We start from the raw sequence: 23364 nt of genomic DNA, 5'->3' as shown, positions 1-23364 counted from the left end.
TTTCCCCTAATATCTAGTGGGTTTTCTGCCCACTAGACACTAGAGGTGAATGCTAGTACTACTAAAAGCTACTGCTGCATGGCCTACTCTTTTGTGATGAGCAAATCTCTGCCAGTGATGCCAAGCTGTCATAATTATGACACAAATCAGGAACTATCAGAGGTTTCGAAGGGCTTGGGAAAAACACCTCCCTCTCAAAGGCATCTGGTCTGAACTGGGGTGGCAGAGTGGGCTAAAGAACGGTGATGGATTAAACCCAGGTCAGTTGACTGGGGGTGAGCGCTTGTATTGTCAACGCTCCGTCCATCATCAGCTTTGGTTTTTCTTTGTTCGCCATATGTTGGCAGGGTATGCTCAGACGTGAGTCCCTTGCTCACTTTGCCACTGGATTCAAGCAAGCCGGGCTGAAGACGGCTGAAATGCCAGAAACCGGTCCTCTGTAGCTTGTTTCTGGTCCAGGGAAGGCATGGCTTGGCAGTTCGGGCTTGGCTGTTCCCATGAGGCACAGGGTCAGACTGATTTGCATATGGCCATGTCTGAACTGGGGTGGCAGAGTGGGCTAAAGAACGGTGATGGATTAAACCCAGATCAGTTGACTGGGGGTGAGTGCTTGTATTGTCAACGCTCCGTCCATCATTTCCTTTGGTTTTCTACAAATCAGGAACTATCAGAGGTTTCGAAGGGCTTGGGAAAAACACCTCCCTCTCAAAGGCATCTGGTCTGACTTTTTCTATATGTCCCCAAACTTGCTTTCCTTCCTCAGTCCATACATTGACCGAATGTGGCTTGAACGTGAAAACCCTTTTACCATCCGATTAGTTCAGCAGTCCAACATCAAGCCCCCTGTGCTGGGTGTACTATTACATTAATATGCTTAAGAGACTCTTACAGTCAAACACTCAGAATGTAAATTTCTTGCAGGGAACAACATAGGGAGAAGGGGTTCCTTGTTATCAAGCCTTGCTTTACAGTTCATCTTCTGTCCTCAGGTGCTATTGCAGAAGCGCTGGCATGCTGTGGTTCTGCCAAGTAACCATCAGGCTCTACTTCTACTGTCCCATAATGGTGGTACAACAGCTTCTTCTTTTGATTGGCATTATAGCTGTTAGATTTTAGCTGGATGTTCTCTCTCCTCGCTACAGAAGATGCCTGTTCACACTGAATTTGGTATCAGTCATCTCAATGATGCTCCTAATAAGTACAGATACAAACCGACCAATATGCCTTCTCTTAATAACATTTTTTCCGAGAGAAAACACACCTGCACCTATATATTGTAGAGAATACAATTCAGTTTATGAACTGCCTTTCCCGCTGTTTATCTCTTTTTTTTCTCAACCGATGCTGCCTCCTCCTGCCTGAATTTGCCTGATTGTTAACTGTCTGATAATTGGTTCCACTTTGCTGTATCCTTGTTCCAGCCATAACATCTAACATACTTTTAAAACAAATGAATCTTGGAATGATAATTACTCTTGAACTGTATAGAAATATATTTTGTGTCACATATTCAATCACTGTATGTAAATAGGTTTTAGGAAAATAATACATTTATGATGCTCGTGTGCATATTAACCTGCTAAAATGTTATATAAACAAGTCCCACATATTTTTCATAAATTAGTATTGAAACATTATACTTACAAGTAGCAGTATTGTAGCAGCACAGCCTAGTACTTCGCCATATTCACGAAATGTACTTTATTGCCAGCTGAAAAGCTGGCTACAGCAGACAAACAATTACAACATTGTGACCTCATGTTTTTACACCGTGATCTGTTTGCCTGCTTCATGTTTTTGTATTTTAAGCAGCAATGTCAGATTTATTTAGACTAAACTGTAAGCTTTCTTGGCTGAAAAACAATATATTCATCGATCTTATGGAAAGAATTGTTAGAAGACCTTCTTTACAGTTTCCAGGCCAATGGGGATATCATTGTTATGAGCCCAGGATTTATAGAACTCTAGCAAAAATACTAAGAAACATTGAACCGGAAGAGTTTGATATTTTGATCACAGATTACATCACATTTGTGAAGAGAACGCAATATCTCCATGCAAAGCAGGTTAATCACGAGTTCAGTGAAATTTGTGCGAACACAATTCTGTATTGGATATTTGCACGAAAAGGTAACCCTCAGCTGGTTGAACTACTGATGAAGAAAACTAAAGAATATTGTCAAGACAGAAGCTGCAGTTTGGCCCTGATTTTGAGGTAATGTAATTCTGTATGTGTTTTAGACTTCTTCATATAAATTATGTGATGCGTATCAAGAGCAACCCATTTAGGTCTGGTACGGGAAATTAATTATGCGTTCGGTTTCTAGTGTTAATATGGACGGTCAAAATGTGGTCTGGTCTTTTAACAATCATCCCTTTCCAAAATATTTTAGTGGCATTCTTTCAGATTTAAGACGCAGTTTATTTTTTTCCACTAATAATACAAACCACATATCATTCTTGAGTCCAAATTGCAGTACCGTAGAGGGACTGTGTGAGGCCTCAATGTCCCTTTCCAACAGCAGGTAATTCTAGCAAGCACTGGCAAAACCAATCAGTCTAGTTTTGAAGCATGGTGAAGGAAGCGATGTGAAGATCGCATAGAAACGTCAAGTGAGTGAAATGGAGTGAGAGCAGGGAGGTGCCTTGAAGAAGGGAGGTAGGGAGCGCACAGGCTAGAGCACGGAGGAGGGATATAGCGGGGAGGTGAGCGGGCGAGACATTATAGCGGGGGTTAGAGAGATTAAATTGTGGACGACACTGAATTCGGGTGACCAACTGGCATTGGTGCAAATTCAGGACGGAGAGTGTAAAAATTCAGGACAAAGGGTCAAAATTCAGGACACAAATTCAGGACAGGAGGTCAAAATTCAGGACAAAACTTTTGGACAATAGTTACGTTTTACAGACACATCAGAGGTCGCGCAATAGTATATAAGTAAGCCCAGCCATTTCCAAACATATTCAACCATTTGCAAACCTATCCATCATGTATCCTTCCATCTATCATTTCATTCATCCATTCCTTCATCCATCCCCTCATCCATCCTTTCACTCATCCTCCATTATCCATCCATCCATCCATCCACCCTTTCACCCTATCCATCTGTACACTTATCCATCCACTCTTCATCCCATGCATCCATTCACTCATCCATTCAGCCATTTACCCTTTCACCAATCCAGCCATTCTTTCACTTACTAATCCTTCCACCCATCCACTCTTTTAGTCATCCATCCATCCTCCCTTTCTCTCTCCATCGACCCTTTCACTTAGCCTTCCTTCCTTCCATCCATCCATCCACCCACCCTTCCATCCATTTACTCATCCACTCATGAATCCATCCATTGCCCCTATCACTCATCCATCTATCATTTCACTCACACATCTATTCATCCTTTTGTCCATCTACCCTCCCTTTCACTCACTCATCCATCCTTACACCCACCCTTTCACTCATATGTCCATTCATTCACCCTTGCACTTATCAATCCATCAATCCATCCATCATTTCACTCATCCACCTACCCCCATCATCCACCCACCCACCATCCACCCACCCACTCATCCATCCTTTCACCCACCCACCATCCAATCCACTGATCCATCCTTTCAACTCATCCATCCATCCTTTCACCCACCCACTCATCATCCATCCATCCATCCTTTCACCCACCCACTCATCATCCATCCATCCTTTCACCCACCCACTTATCCATCCATCCATCCTTTCGCCCACTCTCCATCCATCCATCCTTTCACCCACCCATCATCCATCCATCCATCCATCCATCCATCTGTCTTTCCCCTCATCATCCATCCCCTCATCATCCATCCATCCTTCCCCTCATCATCCATCCATCCTTTTCCCTCATCATCCATCCATCCTTTTCCCTCCTCATCCATCCATCCTTCCCCTCATCATCCATCCATCCTTTTCCCTCATCATCCATCCATCCTTCCCCTCATCATCCATCTGTCCTTCCCCTCATCATCCATCCATCCTTCCCCTCATCCATCCTTCCTTTCATCCATCCTTCCCCTCACCCATCCATCCATTCTTTCATCCATCCATCCTTCCCCTCCATCCATCCATCCTTCTCCTCATCCATCATCCTTCCCCTCACTCATCCATCCATCCTATCCATTTATCCTGCCCCTCATCCATCCATCCTTCCCCTCATCCATTTATCCTTCCCCCATCCATTTATCCTTCCCCCCATCCATCCATCCATCCATCCTTCCCCTCCATCCATCATCCTTCCCCTCATCAATCACCCAGCTACCCTTCCACCCATACATCCAGCTATTTACATTTTCTCTCCATCCTTCCCCTCACTCATCAATCCATCTATCCTCTCTCATTATCCATTTATTCAATCTTTCATTCATCCATTCACCCTTTCACTAATTCATACAGCCATCCCTTCACTTACTTACTCGCCCACCTTTTCATATTAATTGTGAGCTGAGCCCTTTTGAGAAGAGGCCCATCAAGAACTTCACCCTCGCTGCAGGGGCCGTTCCAGGACTTGGACAGAAGCCACCCAGGGCGGAGACAGGATCCACCACAGGGGGGGACAGGAGCCACCACAGGCGGGGGGGGGGGGGGGGGGGAGAGGGTACAGGAGCGGGACAGGAGCCATCACAGGCGGGGGTGGACTGGAGCCTCCCCTATCCCCCTCATGCAAGCTAAAGGACGTAAATGGACTAAAGTCACCTGTGATTCCATGGAAGATTTCTTTCATTTTCACCTTAATCCGCAACAAGACCTTAATTCAGAAATGGTGAGATTTAACACATTGCTCTCTGAGGCGCTTGACTTGGTCTCCCCCATGGTTCCAGTCACCTCCCACAGATCCCGTCCCTCTGCTCCCTGGTTCTCTCCACGGTTGCGAGAGGAGAAGAGTAAGTGTAAGCAGCTGGAACGTAAATGGAGACTGAACTACAACCCCTCAGCCAAATTAGCCTACAAATCGGCCCTGAATAAATTCCACAAACTGAAACGCGCCTCAATGAAAGCCCATTTTTCCAATCTTATTCAGCAGGCTCAGAACTCCTCAAAAACTCTTTTTTCCATTGTAAATGATTTTGTACACCCCCCTGCTTCAAAAACCCTTTGCACTCCCACTCAAGATCTCTGCAATGGATTATCTGACTTCTTTCAAGAGAAGATAGTCAAACTGTCCTCTTCCTTTGCAGCATCTACACCCGATCACTCTGATGATCACCTCGGTTCCCCCCACTGTTCTTTTGACTCTTTCAGTGAGCTAACTCCAGACCTAGCGTTAGCCTTACTACGCAATGTCAAGTCCGGTTCCCCCCTGGACCCAGTCCCGGCCAAAGTTATGGGCACGCTTGCCCCTACCCTACTGAATCCTTATCTTTCCATCTGGAATGCCTCCTTGTCTGGCGGCCAATTCCCCTCAGTTTGGAAGCAGGCTAGGCTTGTTCCTTTATTGAAAAAACCTGGTGCCGACCCCTCACTTTTTTGTAATTATCGACCTATTTCGCTTCTGCCAAAACCTGCCAAGATTTTGGAGAAAGTGGTACAAAAACAAATGGCACTTTACCTAGAGTCGAACCAGCTGCTACATGATTCTCAGTCAGGCTTTAGGACCGGATATAGTACTGAGACTGCGCTGCTTGAGGTCTCTGAAATCATCAGGGAATCAGTGGATAGGGGCGAGGAGGCCATGCTGGTCCTCCTCGACCTATCCGCTGCCTTTGATACTGTCTCCCATAAAATACTTATCACCCGCTTACAACAGCTTGGGGTTGGTGGGACGGTGCTCGCCTGGATTACTTCTTTCCTGACCAATCGCCTCCAAAGGGTCACCATGCACCCTTTTGAATCCGAGGACAAACCCCTCTTGTGCGGAGTGCCCCAGGGCTCCGCCTTAAGCCCTCTTTTGTTTAACGCTTATGTGGCCCCCCTTGCCAAGGTAATTGAGTCTTGGGGTGTCAGGGTGGTCTCGTATGCTGATGATACTCAGCTTATCTTTTCCTTTCGAGACCATTCTGACTCCCTTTTCTCTAACTTTAGGAATTGCCTTGGCAGCATCTGCTCTTGGATGTCTACCAATCATCTTGCCCTGAACACTGATAAAACGGAGGTCCTCTTCTTCAGCAAAAAATCCCCCCCCCCATCTATCCTATGGTGGCCTACTATTCTGAACCCTCCCCCTACGCCAGTACAGGCAGCTCGTAACTTGGGCTACACTTTTGATAATGCCCTGTCTGGTAAGGCTCAAGTTAATAAAGTGGTCGGAGCTTGCTTTTCCAAACTTCGTATGATAAAGAAAATTCTCCCTTTTCTCCCTCAATCAGCACGTAAAACTGTGGTCCATGCTCTTATTACCTCCCACTTGGACTACGCTAACAGTCTTTACTCAGGTGTCCCACTCTTCCTTGTTGACCGCCTGCAAATTGTGCAAAATGCAGCCGCCCGGCTTATTGGCAATATTCCTGCCCGCACCTCTGTCAGAGCCTTTCGAGAAGCACTTCATTGGCTTCCTATTTTACGACGCATTGATTTCAAGATTTTGACTTTGACATTCCGGGCTATCCATGGTATTGGCCCGACATATCTGAAAAAGCGTCTTAAAATTTCGGTGTCAGCCAGACATCTTAGATCTAACAACCTTCGCCTGTTGACAGTGCCTAGATTTAAGCTCTCTCGGACTGGCGGCAGATCTTTTACCATCACTGCCGCCAAGCTCTGGAACAGCCTCCCTCTTGACCTCAGGTTCTGCGAATCTGAGTCTGTTTTTCGCCGCAAACTCAAGACTTGGTTGTTCACTAAACAGTAGGATCTGGTTGGGTTAGAACTCTGTATGAGTTCAGTCTCTGTTTTCTTTCCCTGGGGACAATTCAGTAATTTCAGCGCCGGGACACTTCCTTCGGAGGTAGCTGTGCGCTCTACAAGCTTCAAATAAATAAAAAAATAAACATGGGGGGACAGGAGTAGGAGTCATCACAGGAGAGGGAACGTGATCCACCAGGGTGGGCACAGGGGTGGGCATGCAGTATTATAGTATCATCTTGGGCTTCTCGCCCCCTCCTGCACAAGACAACGAGAAGACAGGCTCTCTGTCCAAAATGCCACCCCCCACTGTGATGTACAGTACTTACAGGAGATACTCTAAGAGAACTGATTGTCCTCCATACTTTGTTAGTGTGGGTGCGATTGTGCCATTTCTTTATTTTCTTACATTATAGACTGCATGTTTGAAGAACCGAGGTTTGCTTACAATTTAGTGACAGTAATTAGGCTCTGTGAAGAGAACCACGTGCTGCCTCGGTGTAATCAGGGGTGTAATCTGGCCGAGTCTCGGATGTTTGGGGCCCTGGGTAGAAATGGAATGTGTGAGCCCCCCTCTAAATAGCAGATACAAGACACATTCAGGTCTGTTTGCATGTGAATGGATGCCCCCTGCTCCTGAACCTGCAGCCCCTCCCTCTGTCACCTTCGAGCACCTCTTAACAGCTCATCAAGGGCTGGAGGTGTGAGGGTTGCCATCCCGCAGTGCCTCTGCAAAGCTCCTTGGGGTCTGAGCTTTCATACAGCATCGGAGTCAAGAAGGGAGGTGGGGGCAAGCTGTGCTCGGTTAAAATTACGGACAAATGGCGTCCGTTAAAGAATCCTTCACGGACAACGGACAGACAGCCAAAATTACGGACTGTCCGTGAAATTTACGGACGGTTGGTCACCCTACACTGAATTGAGATCGGGTGGGGAGGGATATTGATGCGGAGAGAAACCATGGAATGATGCGGTGTGTTAGGAAGATCACTAGTGGGGTAGGAAACTGGAGTGGGGAGGAAGAAATCGAGTAGAAACATGAAAGAGAAGAATGGTGACAAAGTATTTTTTATGTTGAATGAGAAACTAGTGCTTCAAGAGATGAAAATCACGAGGAGCTGGCTCCTATGTTGTAGCCGAGCTCAGTTGACAACCCTGATTCAAAGCTAAGGGAAATCACAACTCTCTTTTTTTTTAAATGTCTTTTTATTTACTTTTCTCATAACTTGTACAACAATTACATTAATTGCAGTGTAATACGGATCATTGAGTCCACTGTTCCATTCAAAATACAGTAATTTGCCCACAATCCGAGCACGCCGCCACATCCTTCGGATCAAAAGGAGAAGGAAAAAGAAAGAGAAAAAAGAAACAAATTCCCAATTCAACTGCATCAATTAGTACAGTACTTCTATACGCATTTCAAGAACAACTCCTTCATCACCATATTAGGGGAATCTCCTTCTCTTATACATACATTCCATTTTACTACTTCACGGATCATCTGCAGCAGCAGACTTAAGCCAATTTACAAAGGGTTCCCATATATCTCTTGGACGAGATCTGGTTGGTAAAAGCTCCCAATAATTTGTCAATTGTGCTCTACAGTGTGATACATTCTTAACCAACTCTTGCGTTGTTGGAGGCTGGATCGCTTCCCAGTGTACGGCCACCTGTCTTTTAGCCATTAAAAGTAGTATTTCAGGTAATTTACGTGATTTTGGTGGCACCGTCTCTATTATGCCCAACAGGGATACTAATGGTGTGCAGGGCAGGTCCAGCCCAATAATAGCTTTTATGTGACTCATTACGGCAATCCAGAAGTTTGCTACTGGTCTGCACTGCCATGCTAAATGTAAAAAGGTCGCCCGAGGGGCACCACAGCACAAACAGCCACCATTCGGTCGTAGCCCCATCTTACGTAGCTGTATGGGAGTTCGATATAGGCAGTGGAGATACTTACAATGGATGAGCCGGAGACGGTAATTGGGCGACAGCCTCTCTAACTGCCTACAGCTGAGGTCCCATTGCATATCTGTTACGGCTTCCTCCAACTCCTCCTCCCAGGCCCTACGAGAGATTGGGACAACTATGGGAAATTCCTTTTGAGTGATGTTGTAAATACATGAAAAGAGTTTACGCCCCGATTCCACCGCCAATAGGTTTTCAAGTGCCGACAGCATTGGAGGCGGGTCCGGGAATGTTGAGAATTGTCTCTTTCAGGATGCCCAGAGCTGATAGTATATTAGCATGTCGAGTGCTTAAGGAGGTGTGGGCTGGCACATGTGCTGCAGTGTGAGGAAGGTGTCCTGCGGATAGAGATCGCCACCTGTCTTAATATTATGCATGGATATGCCCTCTCGTGCCTTGTGTTCCGTGAGCAGGGGAACCAAGGGATTGCCTTATAGTGGCATGGACGGGGCATATAGTACATTCAAGTGTGCCCTTTTACGAAGGCCCTCCCATGCCCATCTGGCGACATGTACTGTGTCTATTTCATCGGGGGATACTTATATGGGTGAAAAAGTGCTGTTGACAATAATAGTGGCGCTGCCCTATCTATTTCAATAGCAACATGTGGCTGAAAAGGTGTGGGGTGTGCCCAGAAATGTAAGAATTGTGCCTGTGCACTGTAGGGCTAGAGTACAAAGTCCGGGGCTGCCATTCCACCTTGTGCTTGTGGTAGCATCAAAACTTCCCAGATATCCTAGGCTGTTCCCCAGCCCACACCAGCTCGATCATAAGCGATCTGAGGCGATTAAGGAAATGCACTGTAAGAAGGCAAAGGGATGTTGACAAAGAGATATAGTAGCCTGGGCAGAATTATCATCTTGGCCACAGCCATGCGGCCTGCCAAGGAGAAGGGGAGAGTCTTCCATCATTTTACTCGGTCTTCAATCCAGGCGACGGTTTTACCATAGTTGGTCGTCCACAGTTCCTGCAGGGCATTACGGAACCAGACGCCCAGGTATCGAACCGGTCCAGACGCACAGACAAATGGGTAGCCAGTCACGAAATTCTTAGTTCCAGATGTGAGCGGGAGGATCACAGATTTGCTCTAATTGATATTTACTCCAGAGAATCCCCCATATCGCACAACCTCCCATGTCATAGGTGACAAATTTTCCTCAGGGTTCACCATGTACAGAGTTATGTCGTCCGTGTACATCGACACGGTTAGGGCCCTGGTGGTGAAACCAATCCCTCTATTGGTGTGGTGCTGTCACAGGCGAGCCGCCAGGGGTTCTGTCGCAATTGCGAACAATAATGGCGAAAGTGGGCAGCCCTGCCTGGTTCCCTGCGTGATAGCTATTGGCTCTGAGATCAATCTATTGACCCTTAACCTCGCAGTGGGTCGCGTATAAAGAAGCTGGACTTTCTGAATAAATAGCGGACTTATGCCTAGTCTTCTGAGAAGCGGGAATAAAAAATCTCCACTCCAACGAATCGAACGCCTTAGTGGCGTCTAGGAGCGCCGCTATCGCGGACACATGTGGGGCGAGATAGTGCAACAGCCCACTAGAGTTCCCAGATTATGTGAGCTCGAGGGACCCGGCACAAAGCCGGATTGGTCCGCCCTGACTATTAATGGTGACAATGGCTCAAGCCTTGTGGATAATAATTTTGCGTACATTTTGGCATCTAAATTGATTAGTGAGAGTGGGCGATATGAGTCACTTTGTTGGGGGTCCTTGTCTGGTTTTAAAAGGGTAATTATAATAGCCTCACGCATCAATCCAGTAAGGATCCCCCCCTGCAAGGCCTCCTAGTATACCGCTAGTAGGTGAGGGGCAACCAATTCAGAGTATTCTTTGTAAGATTTTGTGGTGAGGCCATCCGCATCAGGAGCCTTAACTGCCCACATGCTACTGATGCAGTACAAAAGAGGGTGGTGATGGACGGAGCATCTGAACCAATCAAACACTCACACCCAGTCAACAGATCTGGTTTTAATCCATCACCGTTCTTTAGCCCACTCTGCCACCCCAGTTCAGACATGGCCATATGCAAATCAGTCTGACCCTGTGCCTCATGGGCACAGTCCAGCCCGCACTGCCAAGCCATGCCTTCCCTGGAACGGATTCAAGCTTCCTAGGACCGGTTTCTCACATTACAGCCGTCTTCAGCCAGGCTTGCTTGAATCCAGTGTCAAAATGAGCAAGGGACTCACGTCTGAGCATACCCTGCCAACTTATGGCGAACAAAGCAGTACAAAAGAGGGTGGTGATGGACGGAGCATCTGAACCAATCAAACACTCACATCCAGTCAACAGATCTGGGTTTAATCCATCACCATTCTTTAGCCCACTCTGCCACCCCAGTTCAGACATGGCCATATGCAAATCAGTCTGACCCTGTGCCTTATGGGAACAGTACAGCCCGAACTGCCAAGCCATGCCTTCCCTGGACCGGATTCAAGCTTCTTAGGACCGGTTTCTGGCATTACAGCCGTCTTCAGCCAGGGTTGCTTGAATCCAGTGGCAAAGTGAGTAAGGGACTCACGTCTGAGCATACCCTGCCAACTTATGGCGAACAAAGCAGTACAAAAGAGGGTGGTGATGGACGGAGCATCTGAACCAATCAAACACTCACACCCAGTCAACATATCTGGGTTTAATCCATCACCGTTCTTTAGCCCACTCTGCCACCCCAGTTCAGACATGGCCATATGCAATTCAGTCTGACCCTGTGCCTCATGGGAATAGTCTAGCCGGAACTGCCAAGCCATGCCTTCCCTGGAACGGATTCAAGCTTCCTAGGACCGGTTTCTGGTACTACAGCCGTCTTCAGCCAGGCTTGCTTGAATCCAGTGGCACAGTGAGCAAGGGACTCACGTCTGAGCATACCCTGCCAACTTATGGCGAATAAAGCAGTACAAAAGAGGGTGGTGATGGACGGAGCATCTGAACCAATTAAACACTCACACCCAGTCAACAGATCTGGGTTTAATCCATCACTGTTCTTTAGCCCACTCTGCCACCCCAGTTCAGACATGGCCATATGCAAATCAGTCTGACCCTGTCCCTCACGGGAACAGTCCAGCCCGAACAGCCACGCCATGCCTTCCCTGGACCGGATTCAAGCTTCCTAGGACCGGTTTCTGGCATTACAGCCGTCTTCAGCCAGGCTTGCTTGAATCCAGTGGCAAAGTGAGCAAGGGACTCACGTCTGAGCATACCCTGCCAACTTATGGCGAACAAAGCAGTACAAAAGAGGGTGGTGATGGACGGAGCATCTGAACCAATCAAACACTCACACCCAGTCAACAGATCTGGGTTTAATCCATCACCATTCTTTAGCCCACTCTGCCACCCCAGTTCAGACATGGCCATATGCAAATCAGTCTGACCCTGTGCCTCATGGGAACAGTCCAGCCCGAACTGCCAAGCCATGCCTTCCCTGGACCAGATTCAAGCTTCCTAGGACCGGTTTCTGGCATTACAGCCGTCTTCTGCCTGGCTTGCTTGAATCCAGTGGCAAAGTGAGCAAGGGACTCACATCTGAGCATACTCTGCCAACTTATGGCGAACAAAGCAGTACAAAAGAGGGTGGTGATGGACGGAGCATCCGAACCAATCAAACACTCACACCCAGTCAACAGATCTGGGTTTAATCCATCACCGTTCTTTAGCCCACTCTGCCACCCCAGTTCAGACATGGCCAAATGCAAATCAGTCTGACCCTGTGCCTCATGGGAACAGTCCAGCCCGAACTGCCAAGCATACCTTCCCTGGACTGGATTCAAGCTTCCTAGGACCGGTTTCTGGCATTACAGCCGTCTTCAGCCAGGCTTGCTTGAATCCAGTGGCAAAGTGAGCAAGGGACTCACGTCTGAGCATACCCTGCCAACTTATGGCAAACAAAGCAGTACAAAAGAGGGTGGTGATGGACGGAGCATCTGAACCAATCAAACACTCACACCCAGTCAACAGATGTGGGTTTAATCCATCACCGTTCTTTAGCCCACTCTGCCACCCCAGTTCAGACATGGCCATATGCAAATCAGTCTGACCCTGTGCCTCATGGGAACAGTCCAGCCCGAACTGCCAAGCCATGCCTTCCCTGGACCAGATTCAAGCTTCCTAGGACCGGTTTCTGGCAATTACAGCCGTCTTCAGCCAGGCTTGCTTGAATCCAGTGGCAAAGTGAGCAGGGACCTCACGTCTGAGCATACCCTGCCAACTTGGCAGATCTGTTGACTGGGTGTGAGTGTTTGATTGGTTCAGATGCTCCGTCCATCACCACCCCTTTTTGTACCACATGCTACCAATGGCCTCTCATACATCTTCCACTGTGGATGGAATGTCTAGGTACTCTCGATGTGCTTTGCTAAACCACAATAGCTCTAGGGAGTCAAAATATTCTTCTAATGGCTAATCTGAAGGAGTTATTTGAGATGTGTACAGCTGTGCATAGAAATCCTGCATAGTGGCAAGAATATCTGGCGGAGAGTGCACCAAGCCGTTTGCCGGGTTATTCTGTGCTGTTATAAAAGAGGATTCCCTTGGTGGGCGCAGGAGATTTGCAAGTGTCTTTCCTGGTCTGTCTCCCGCTCCATATCTTGCGCGGTTGCATATTTGTGTAAAAATGTGATCTCTCTGTCTGCTTCTTCCTGATATTCTGTTAGTCTACTACGAATGTCCCCCAGTGTTGTAGTGGATGGTGTAGTGAAATATTGTGCCTCCAGGGCATGCAACTCCAAATCGAGCCTACCCAAACTGCCAAGTATGTCTCGAAGTACCCTGTTCTGTCCCACTACGCAGTGCCCCCTGATAACCACCTTAAATGCCTCCCATAGAACTCCTGCAGACTCTACGGAACCCACGTTATGTTCAAAGTAGCTTGTAATCTGCCTGTGAACCTCTTCCCTAAAAGGTGGTAGGCGCCATGTAAAAGGATATATGTAAGGTATGAGTAGATGTATGATGTTACAACGCATACTTTTACCACGCATGCCTTTACAACGCGGTTTTTACATCGCAAACCTTTACAACGCATAGCTCTTTGGGGTGCTGGATAGTGAATAGTTTAATTTACTATTCCAACTCTAGTCCCCGTGGACACTAGGGAAGGTGTTGGATAGTAAATTAAATGTATTCCCTATCCTAGAGCGCCCCCCCAGCGCAATGCGTTGTAATGGTTTTCGTTGTAAATACCGCGTTGTAAAGGCACTGCGCTGTAAAAGTTCCATTGTAAAGGTTGTTCACTGGTATGAGTTTGGAAGAGTCAGTGTGACTGCTGAGTGGTCCGATAGGGTGCGAGCAAAATGGGCCGCCTCTGAGACCCAGGAATGTAGGTCTTGAGATGTAAACCAGAAGTCTAATCTGGACCATCCTAAATGTTGCTGTGTGATACATGTGCCCTCCCGTGTGTTAGGATAGAATACCCGCCATGAGTCTACCAAGTTATAGTCGGCAATCAATCCCTTCAGCACTGCAGCGGCCTGTGGATGTTGTGAGCGGGAGGTACCGACCCTGTCCTCCTCCAATGATAGTACAGTGTTAAAATCACATCCCCAGACTATTGCAGCATCTCCCATAGATTGAATGTGGTGCCATACCCTCTGAAAGAAGGTGAGATCATCCACATTGGGCCATATATATTTGCAAGGAGAACCCGGTGGTGAAATAGTGTCCCCAGTATTAGTAGATAACGCCCTTCTGGGTCACTGACTACCTGAAGTGTGTGCCAGGTAGTTCCTCGTTTGATCAACGTTGCCACCCCTTTGGAGTAACAGGGATGTGTAGACCTCGCTCTATCTAGTAGATTTCAATCGTTTGCACGTTGTACCCCTTCGGTGGGTCTCCTCTGTTGATGTTAAGACCGAACTCTATGATTTCCAGGCACATATTTGAAACTCCTTGCTATAGGTGCCTTTACCTTTTTGTAAATATCTTGAATCTTCAGTAATTGTATGTTCAGAATGCCTGCGTGGTTGTGTCTGCTGGTCCTGGGCTTATCCGTAGTTGCCCGCAGTGTCCCTCCCATTGAGGATGAATAGTAAGAATTCTTACGCCATGAGTGACGCCTTCGGAGCCTTTATATACATTTCAAATGAGTCTATCATTTTAAATCACTTTGCAATATATATATATATGCTTCATGAAATTATATTTTTAGCTCACCAAAATTTGTTTAAATCCATTCGTATTTGTATGTATTAAATATGTATTCAATTATGTGATTCACACATAACAGACCTCTTTTTTATTCACAGTGTGTATGTCCCCCTCCCTGGTCTTCAATGCCCTGATGAAGATGCAGCCTAACCTGGCATTGCATTGAAACGCGCGTTGGCGTGATCTACATGGATGGCCTCTAGTGTAGTATTACTACTTACTGCACCTCATCTTTAACTGCCTCCATGTTGTTTTTCCTACCCTAGCAACTATTGATTGTGGTGTTGCAGGCCCCTAGGTCCTTCTATGCGTGTATGTGTATGTTTGCATTATTTCTATAGTGAGTGAGATTGAGATGTGTATGTTTGTTTAGTGAATGACTGTGGGAGTGCGTGGGACGTTAATAAACTCTTTTCTCTGTATGAATTTTTAATGATGATACTTATTTAGCCCTAAGAGAATTTTTTTTTTTCCTGTGTTTGTATATATGCTTTAGAAAGTTTTCTCATGGACCCTACTTATGAATTGTTTATTTAAAAAATAAAAACTTTTCTATTTTCTCAACAAATTGCTCTGAATGTGTTTGATATATCATTGGCTCCGAAGCGTTAACCTATGTCACCCCCTCCTTCACCCTTTGGATCTCGTTGATGGGACCATGTAATCATACCCTGGCAGGGTAGTTCTCGCTTTCTATTATACGGGTCTCCTATAGGAGGCACACATCAAACACATGTTGCATGAGATATGGCTGCACCAGTCATAGCTTTCTGTGGTCATTAAGGTTACACACATTCCAGGTGATGCAAGTCAATTTAAACATTAGTCTTGCTGAAAATGTTTGGCTCTATTGTGATCAAAATCCCAATGTGTGAGATATTCCCTCCAGAACTCTCGACTTGACCCCTCATGATGCGTGTTGGCGCAGGCTGGACCGCGGCAAGTGTTTTCCCCTTTCATATGGACCAGTAAATTATATGATATACACTTCAAAAGTAACAAGAACAAACAACAACTGTCCCAACCCTTCCACCTCCCACACCAACCCCCCAATCAGGTTGAGTAGCCAGATCCACCCACCCCAGAACAAACATAAGCCCGCAACAAGTGAGGCTGAAGGGAATCATCCCAGAGGGGGCGTGAGGTTGACGGCATACTGCCCTTTCACAATGCAACAGGGTGGCCGAGCATCAATAGGACTACCCAAAAGCATTTACAAGAACACAGTCAGGAATCTGGGAAGTGTTTACAGTTCCTCCCACCAGCACTTTTAGCCAAAGACATGTGTAGTTCAAGTTTGAGACCAAGTGAAAGGGGTACATGCACTAGTCATTGTCACCTAGCTGACTGTGTGGCGAGTTGTTCTTCTCATGGCTACTGGAGCGCTGTTGGCATGCATGTTGCTTCGAGAATTTCAGCGTAGCTGCCGCTTCTGTAAAGAAAACAGGTTTGCCTCCAGTCTGCACACTCAATTTTTCCGAATATAGCATTGCATATTTAGTTCCAGTTTTTTTAAACAACTTTTTCGCTGGTATGAATTCTCGTCATGCCGCCAGCACTGCCTGGGTGATGTCTGGGTAGAATGCATCGCTGTTTCCCTGGTGTTGCAGTTCCCCCTTCTCCCTGGCCACTCTCAAGATGGTATCCCTGTCCCTGTAGTTAAGCAGGCGAGCCAGGATCGTTCTGGGTGGAGCTCCCAGGGATGGTATGGGTCCTAATGTTCGGTGTGCGCGCTCCACTAGAAACATTGGTGATAGCTCAGGGTCGAAGATATCTTTTAAAAGGCCCTCCACATATTTTTCCACGTTCGTTATGTTTGTGGATTCCGGTGTTCCTCCTGGACCTAGCTGCAAGGTCTTTGTTGCGTACCTAGATGACATCCAACACTTTCTCCTTTCGCAGAAGGTGTTCCTGCGTCTCCACTGGGCGATCGTCCTAGTCCGAAACTCTGGTTTCCAGAGCGGCTATTCTGTCTTCGAGCATGTCCACTCTTTGGGAGACTTGTTCCATATGCTGCACCAGAGAGTCCAGTTTAATGTCTATCGCTCTAAGGCTGACCTTCACGTTGCAGAGTATTGTTTTAAAATCTTCCTCCTGCTCAGGTTCTATCTGCATCTCTGGCAACACAGTTGTCTGTGACAGGTCAGTGTCTTGCATTCTTGAGACACGTTTCCCGAAATTGATTTTTGCCTGTTTATTGTCTGTTTACCCCATCGCTGCTTTCCTCCTGTAGCGTCTTTCCACCACTTGTGGGGATGCTGAAGCCAAACCTGCCAGGGCGCCCCACACCCTAGTTCCCAAGAATGGAGCACCACGTAGTGAAGTGGTAGATCTGATCATGTGGGTCAGCTGATTCTGCTCAAGCAATGTCCCTTTCTGGCACCCGTGAAGTTCCACGATAATCAGGGGATCAGGCACCGGTCGGCGCACCGCACTATTTCTGTAAGCGTTCAATTCAGGTTGCGCCCGCCTCCGTGCATTGTGGTTACCCGATCTGTTGTTGTTGGCATGAGTTGTTTAGTCACGCACCACAGGTTTCTGTGGACAGTGAGCAGCGGCTCCTCAGTTGTCCTCCCAGTCCCTGACCGTCACAGGCGTGCAATAGGGAGAGCACGCCACACTATTAGTGGTTGCTGTAATTATTCCAGGGTACCAGTACCGTGTTTATGGGGGACCACCTCTGAACTGCTTCTTACTGTTTATCTTAGCTGATAGAGGTAGTCAGCCCTTCACCCCCACTTGTGTAGCTGTACAAAGAGCGTCCAGTGCAGCGTCAGTGGCATTTGTTGTCCCCGCTGGCCACTGCCATCAGCTAGTCTCTCTGGATTCTCTGCTTCCTAATTGTTATCAGTGCGGTGTGTGCAGGAGAATGTTATGTAGCCCAAGTGTTGTTAAGCGACTTGTTGACGAGCGTGTATGTGCCACGTAAAAGTCCTTATTCCACCAGTGATTGTGTCCTCGCGCTGGTGGGACTGGGGCCCGTATCTTCACTTTGTTCCCCAGTGGTGCCTTGCAACCAGTTATTTATTCCAGCCCAGGGCACCGCCGCTGGTGTCCTGCTGGCACCCCCGTCTTGTATTCGAAGTGTGGCGATTACCCCAAAGTTTGTCTGTTTCACCTCCTTCAGCGCCTTGCGGCGGTGTCTATCGTCTCACAGGTCCTCAGCTGGCAAATGGGCACAGGGGAAGTCAGCTTCGATGTTGGTTCTTGGCACCTTTATCCGCACTTCAGGCCCCCCAAGCTGCCCCAACGAACACCAGGGGGTCCAAGCAGGCCGCGCGACAGCTGCTCACTCACCCGATCATTCCTACATGCACGTTGCACAACAACGGTCCCAGGCCGAACCGCTCGACACCTCCACCGGTCACAGGAAAACTCATCGATTTTCCCCCGTAGGCAGTGTCAGATTGCCGTCTCTCCAGTCACTGTGAGTACAGTTCTTTTCCTTCCTCACTGTGCCTGCGCCATTTTGACCATTCCGGCCTGAGGCGTGCGCCGCAGTCCCGCCACAGTTTTTTGCACACTACTTGGTTCCCCGCAGTCAAATTTCACGCTGCCTGGTCAGTCACTAGTTCTGCATCTTGTGGAGTGTTTTTTGGCCCCAGATCAGCAGTTGGGTCCCGGATATTTGTCGGAGGTCTAGCTTGGCTGGCAGAGCCACACTGGCGAGCAGCCATCTTGCAGCTAGGCTCTGCCACGCCCCCAATCACAACTCCCTTAAATGTACCTTTGTGAAGGATTTACATGGCACTTTCTTCAGTTTCACGCGACCATAACCCAAGGGTGTAGGTGATAGCAATGAACATTAAAAAGTGGGTAGGCTATGTGCAATGTTTTTCATTTAAAGCAGGACAATTTGCACAGTTTTCCATTTACCTTCGCACACACCTCAACCAATTAATAGAAAACCCCAGTTACTTACCAGTAATCTTCATTACTCCGAGTCCAAGTCTTCCCCGATACAGTTTCCACATGTGAGATTCCTTCTCCGTCCAGTAGAACCTGTTCCCTAGCGTAACAAAAAAAATTCTCCAAACATTGCTGCCATAACCCAGAAGCCAGTTGAAAAGGGAGGTCCTACCACATCACTTCCAGTTTATTTACAGATGTACTAAGAGAAAAAATACCAAAGTACCTATGATTAATCAACCATTGGGAGGGAGGGTGGTGAACATGACTGCATCTGGGAAGACTTGCACTCAGAGTAACGAAGATTACCGATAAGTAACCAGGGGATTACCTCCTCATCCATCTTTCCAGATACAGAGAGGATACACAAACATCACAGGATTTCTTATTGAAAGATATACATGGCACAGTAAGTGAAATGGTAAACATCAGAAGTTTATTCATTACAACACATGTAAAAGTTTGCATAAATTAGATATCAGAAACTGCTGACAAAACACAAAGGAAGTTGAAAAATCTTTAATCCAGCGGCATACCAGCAACAGATATATACTCACCTTGGCCCATAAACACACATGCAATAGTTGAGTAAACCGCTGGAGTCAAAGTTTATCATTTTTCCCTACAGTTTTCAAGATTAATCATTTAATGCTCCTAACTAACCTTTCACTGATCAAAAAGTTCTCTGGCCGATAGACCATTAGGTGAACTAGTTGATGGTGGAAATGACATAAGCTAACTTGTTCTTTTTTTCAATGTAAATAGCCACAGACTCTGGAACGTTTTAAATCTTTAGCAATATTTCAAACGCATGTAAACCATTTCAAATACACAGTGCAGTCACCATCATCCATAGGAGAGAAAATTAAATTAAATCAAGTGCGGCAAGGACGGCTTTATTCGACTGCTTTGTAAAACAGACATAAAAAGCACATAAAATATACATTTCATAATATTTACACCAATATAACAATAAAACACAGTGCAATTTGTAAAAGATGCTCTAGTTACAATTCAGTAATTATACATTTCCTGAGTTGGAGCACCTTCTTTAAAAACTTGGCTAATCTCCACGCTATATGCTCGTTTTTCAGCTGGAGTAAAAACCTGGCTAGGCGGCACTGCCTAAGCCCCCGATCTTTTAAAAAAGGAATAATCCAAACTTTCCTTGGCTCAGTATAACATGTACAGAACAGGACTAAGTGCATGGTAGATTGCTCAGAAATGTTATCCCAGGGGCACAGTGACAAATCATGCGACCGATTATTCATTTTCGGGAATGTCACTAGCCTGTGTAGATTTCCCAGTCTGAGCCTAGTTAAAAGGAGTCTGTCGAAGGAACATAAGATAAATAGGGCTCCATCCCCAATGTTGTACGTAACAGCTGGTGTTCTCACACTAATTTGAGAGATTTCCCCTGCAGCTCTGGCAGATTCCAATAGCTGAGGACTCTCTTGTTTAAAAACATAATTCTGCGGATTTCCATCATAGATGTAGGATTTGAAAAATATTCTGGGTGGCGCAGATCGTTCATGAAATCATGGAAAACTCTGATCCTTGGAATCCTTAAAGCCCCCCTCTAGCCTCAAAGTGTCTTGCATGATTTCCATGTTTAGCTTGGTCTGCTCTTTACACCAAACTCTGTGCCACAGGAGTATTGGCTCTACTTTTATAAGGTCAGCTATATAATGATGGCCCAGCTCTTCATGGCAGACAAACGAAGAGGTGCTCGGGGGTACAGAAAGAATGTACCTTAAAAAAATGTTTTCAACTATTTGTAGTGGGATAGTATTTGCAAAACCCCACACCCCCGTCCCATAAAGTGCCATTGTAATACATTTTGCTTTGTATATTTGCAGGAGTTCTGGGGGTGGTTTCCTACCTCGTTTTTTGGCAAAAATTACTAGAGCTGAGGTTGACCTAGAAAAAGACCATTTTTTAGCAGATAGGGTATGAACCCATGAATCATGCTGATTGAATAATACACCCAGGTAGGAAATATTTATGTTGTAAGTAACTTCTTCCCGTCTGCAATCACTAATAAAATGCTACATATGCAAGCTCTACAACATCTTTGTGTGAAACTTTGTTTCTGTCGCTCAATGACTCTATTTTTCGCCATTTTAATCTGGGAAGATAATTTCTCCTTTTTTAGATCTTGCTGAGCAAGTGCATGTGCTACTCTGAGACATTTAGTAGTTGGGTTTTCACAGTGCTACCCCACACTTTGGCTGGCCTAGCGTTTGCGTTCACGCGAGCAGCCGCCATCTGTCTTTCACGGGTCAATAAGTGCACCACTCAGCTGCATGTCTTGTCTGCTTATGATCCGCACGCACCACTCGGTCGCACGTTTTAAAAAAATATTTCAGCGTGAGGCGCGCGCTTGTTTACTTTGCTTGCGGGTTCCAGTTTTATCTACCCTGCTTTCGGGTTCCAGTTTTATCTACCCTTCTCTTTATATGAATGGTCTTCTCGTTCCAATGCTCCTCCTCTTATCACCAGCCGCTCCCCCTCTTATCCTCCGCTGCTGCTTTGTTCCTGCTATAATTTGCATGGAGTTATGAGGATAACTGTCTCAAGATTGCTTCCCATATGGTTTTCACATACTGGTGCTCCTCATTTTATCGCGCACTTCCTGTTGTCTGCTACTTCTGTCATCCTCATCCCTGGCCGTCTAGGGGCATTACTTCTCTTCCACCAGTGGTGCTCCGCCACAATGTTTTACATACCATGCTCTTTATATTAACCACATCGCTGCTTGGGAGATTCCTCTGCTGTGCTGGACAGCAATAAAAACAGGTGTGGTCATGACTAGCTCAGCTTGTCATGAGCACAGGAGCACTGTACTGCATGACGAGCTGAGCTCGTCATAAGCATGGAAGGGGTCAACATTATAGTTCGGCTGCTCCTCCTGTTATCACCCGCGACTTCTCTTATCATCTGCTGTGGTTCCTGCTATAATTTGCATTAAGTTATGAGGAACACTGTCTCCAGATTACTTTTCATACATTGTCGCATACTGGTGCTCCTCATTTTATTGCGCACTTCCTGTTGTCTGCTACTTCTGTCCTCCTCGTCCGTGGCCATCTAAGGGCATTACTTCTCTTCCACCAGTGGTGCTCCGCCACAATGTTGGTATGTTTTACCTACCCTGCTCTTTATATTAACATTAGAGTTTGGCTACTCCTCCTGTTATCACCCGCGGTTCCTCCTCTTATCATCTGCTGTGGTTCCATCTATAATTTGCATTGAGTTATGAGGAACACTATCAATTTGCTTTTCATATGGTTGTCACATACTGGTGCTCATCCCTTTATTCCACACTTCCTGTTGTCTGCTACTTCTCATCATCCTCATCTATGACTCTTAAGGAACATTACTTCTCTTCCACCAGTGGTGCTCCGCCACAATGTTGGTCTGCAATACCTACCCTGATCTTTATATCAAGAGTGCTCTCAGTGTTATCGTTCGGCTGCTCCTCCTCTTATCATCTGCAGCTCCTCCTCTTATCTTATCTTCTGCTGTTATATCGCTCTTCTCTGTTTCCTGCTATAATTTGCATTGAGTTATGTGGATAACTGTCTCAAGATAGCTTTCCATATGGTTGTCACATACCAGGGCTCCTCATTTTATCGCGCACTTCCTGTTGTCTGCTACTTCTCGTAATCCTCGTCTGTGACTCTTTAGGGGCATTACTTCCCTCCAGTGGTAATTCTCGGCCAGTGTTGGTCAGTGCAGCCTCGGAGACTGACTGCAGCAGGTCTCGGGAGTGCTCGGTAATTGGCTTTTCCACGGGAGTGCTCATTCCAGTCCACGTTTTTGGTGTTAGCGGCAAAGTTGCGAGAGAGGCTTCACGGGCGAAGGCTGTGGCGGCAGCGGTGGCGGTGCACGCCGAGGGTTGGAGGCGGACGCACAACCACACGGAGGAGCCTGTGCCTGCGTTTGTTTGGGAACCCTCGTGCCATAGCCGAATCCGAGTTGCCGCCTGAGCCGCGGAGGGTGGGCGCCGTGCGGAGCAGAGAGAAGCAGCACAACATTCGGAAGCTGGGTGAGTCCGAGCGCGGGATAAGAGCTGCAAATCCCCCGAGCCGCCCAAGACTAAGCCTGGCAGAGGTTATCGCTCTGCTGACCCCCGGAGCGTGGCTCCTCTGCTCCCCCGCTTCCAGCCTGCACGCCGCCTCAGCGGACACGGCAATGCGGCCCCCACAGAGGGGTCGCTCCTTTTTTCTGAGGGGTGGTTGGCGCAAGTGCAGCGGCCTCTAGCCGCTTACAGCATCAAGAGGGAGCTTAAGACAGAACTGTTATGGCCAGGAGGCCACGGTGTCCTGTATTGTGAGTCAGGCCAGTTCATACCACCCCCACGTAGACCTGCCAGCCCTCCACCACTTTCACTCCCATCCCATCCCACTGGCCCAGGTGAGGGACAGGGAGCACCCGCCCATCTCCGCCATCCTTTCCAAGTACCACCCCAAAGGAGAATCGACTGACCCCTCTTCATCCACAACACAAGAGGGGAGAGAGCGGACAGA

The 23364-nt window shown here is 47.0% G+C and overlaps 1 protein-coding gene across 1 annotated transcript in view; it reads left to right on the top strand.

Moving 5' to 3' along the window:
* Positions 1-1814: 1814 nt before the first annotated feature.
* ASB17 (ankyrin repeat and SOCS box containing 17) overlaps positions 1815-23364 on the top strand; it is a 139721-nt gene continuing 118171 nt past the window's right edge. Inside the window, exon 1 of the mRNA XM_086936291.1 lies at positions 1815-2215. Within this exon, the coding sequence (XP_086792417.1) occupies positions 1815-2215 (401 nt within the window). The remainder of the gene's footprint in view (positions 2216-23364) is intronic.

This window comes from Lissotriton vulgaris, chromosome 1_1, assembly GCF_964263255.1.
Source record: "Lissotriton vulgaris chromosome 1_1, aLisVul1.2, whole genome shotgun sequence".
Classification (NCBI taxonomy): domain Eukaryota; kingdom Metazoa; phylum Chordata; class Amphibia; order Caudata; family Salamandridae; genus Lissotriton; species Lissotriton vulgaris.
Note: the sequence above shows the minus strand (reverse complement) of the source record. Positions and strands in the feature narration are given on the sequence as shown.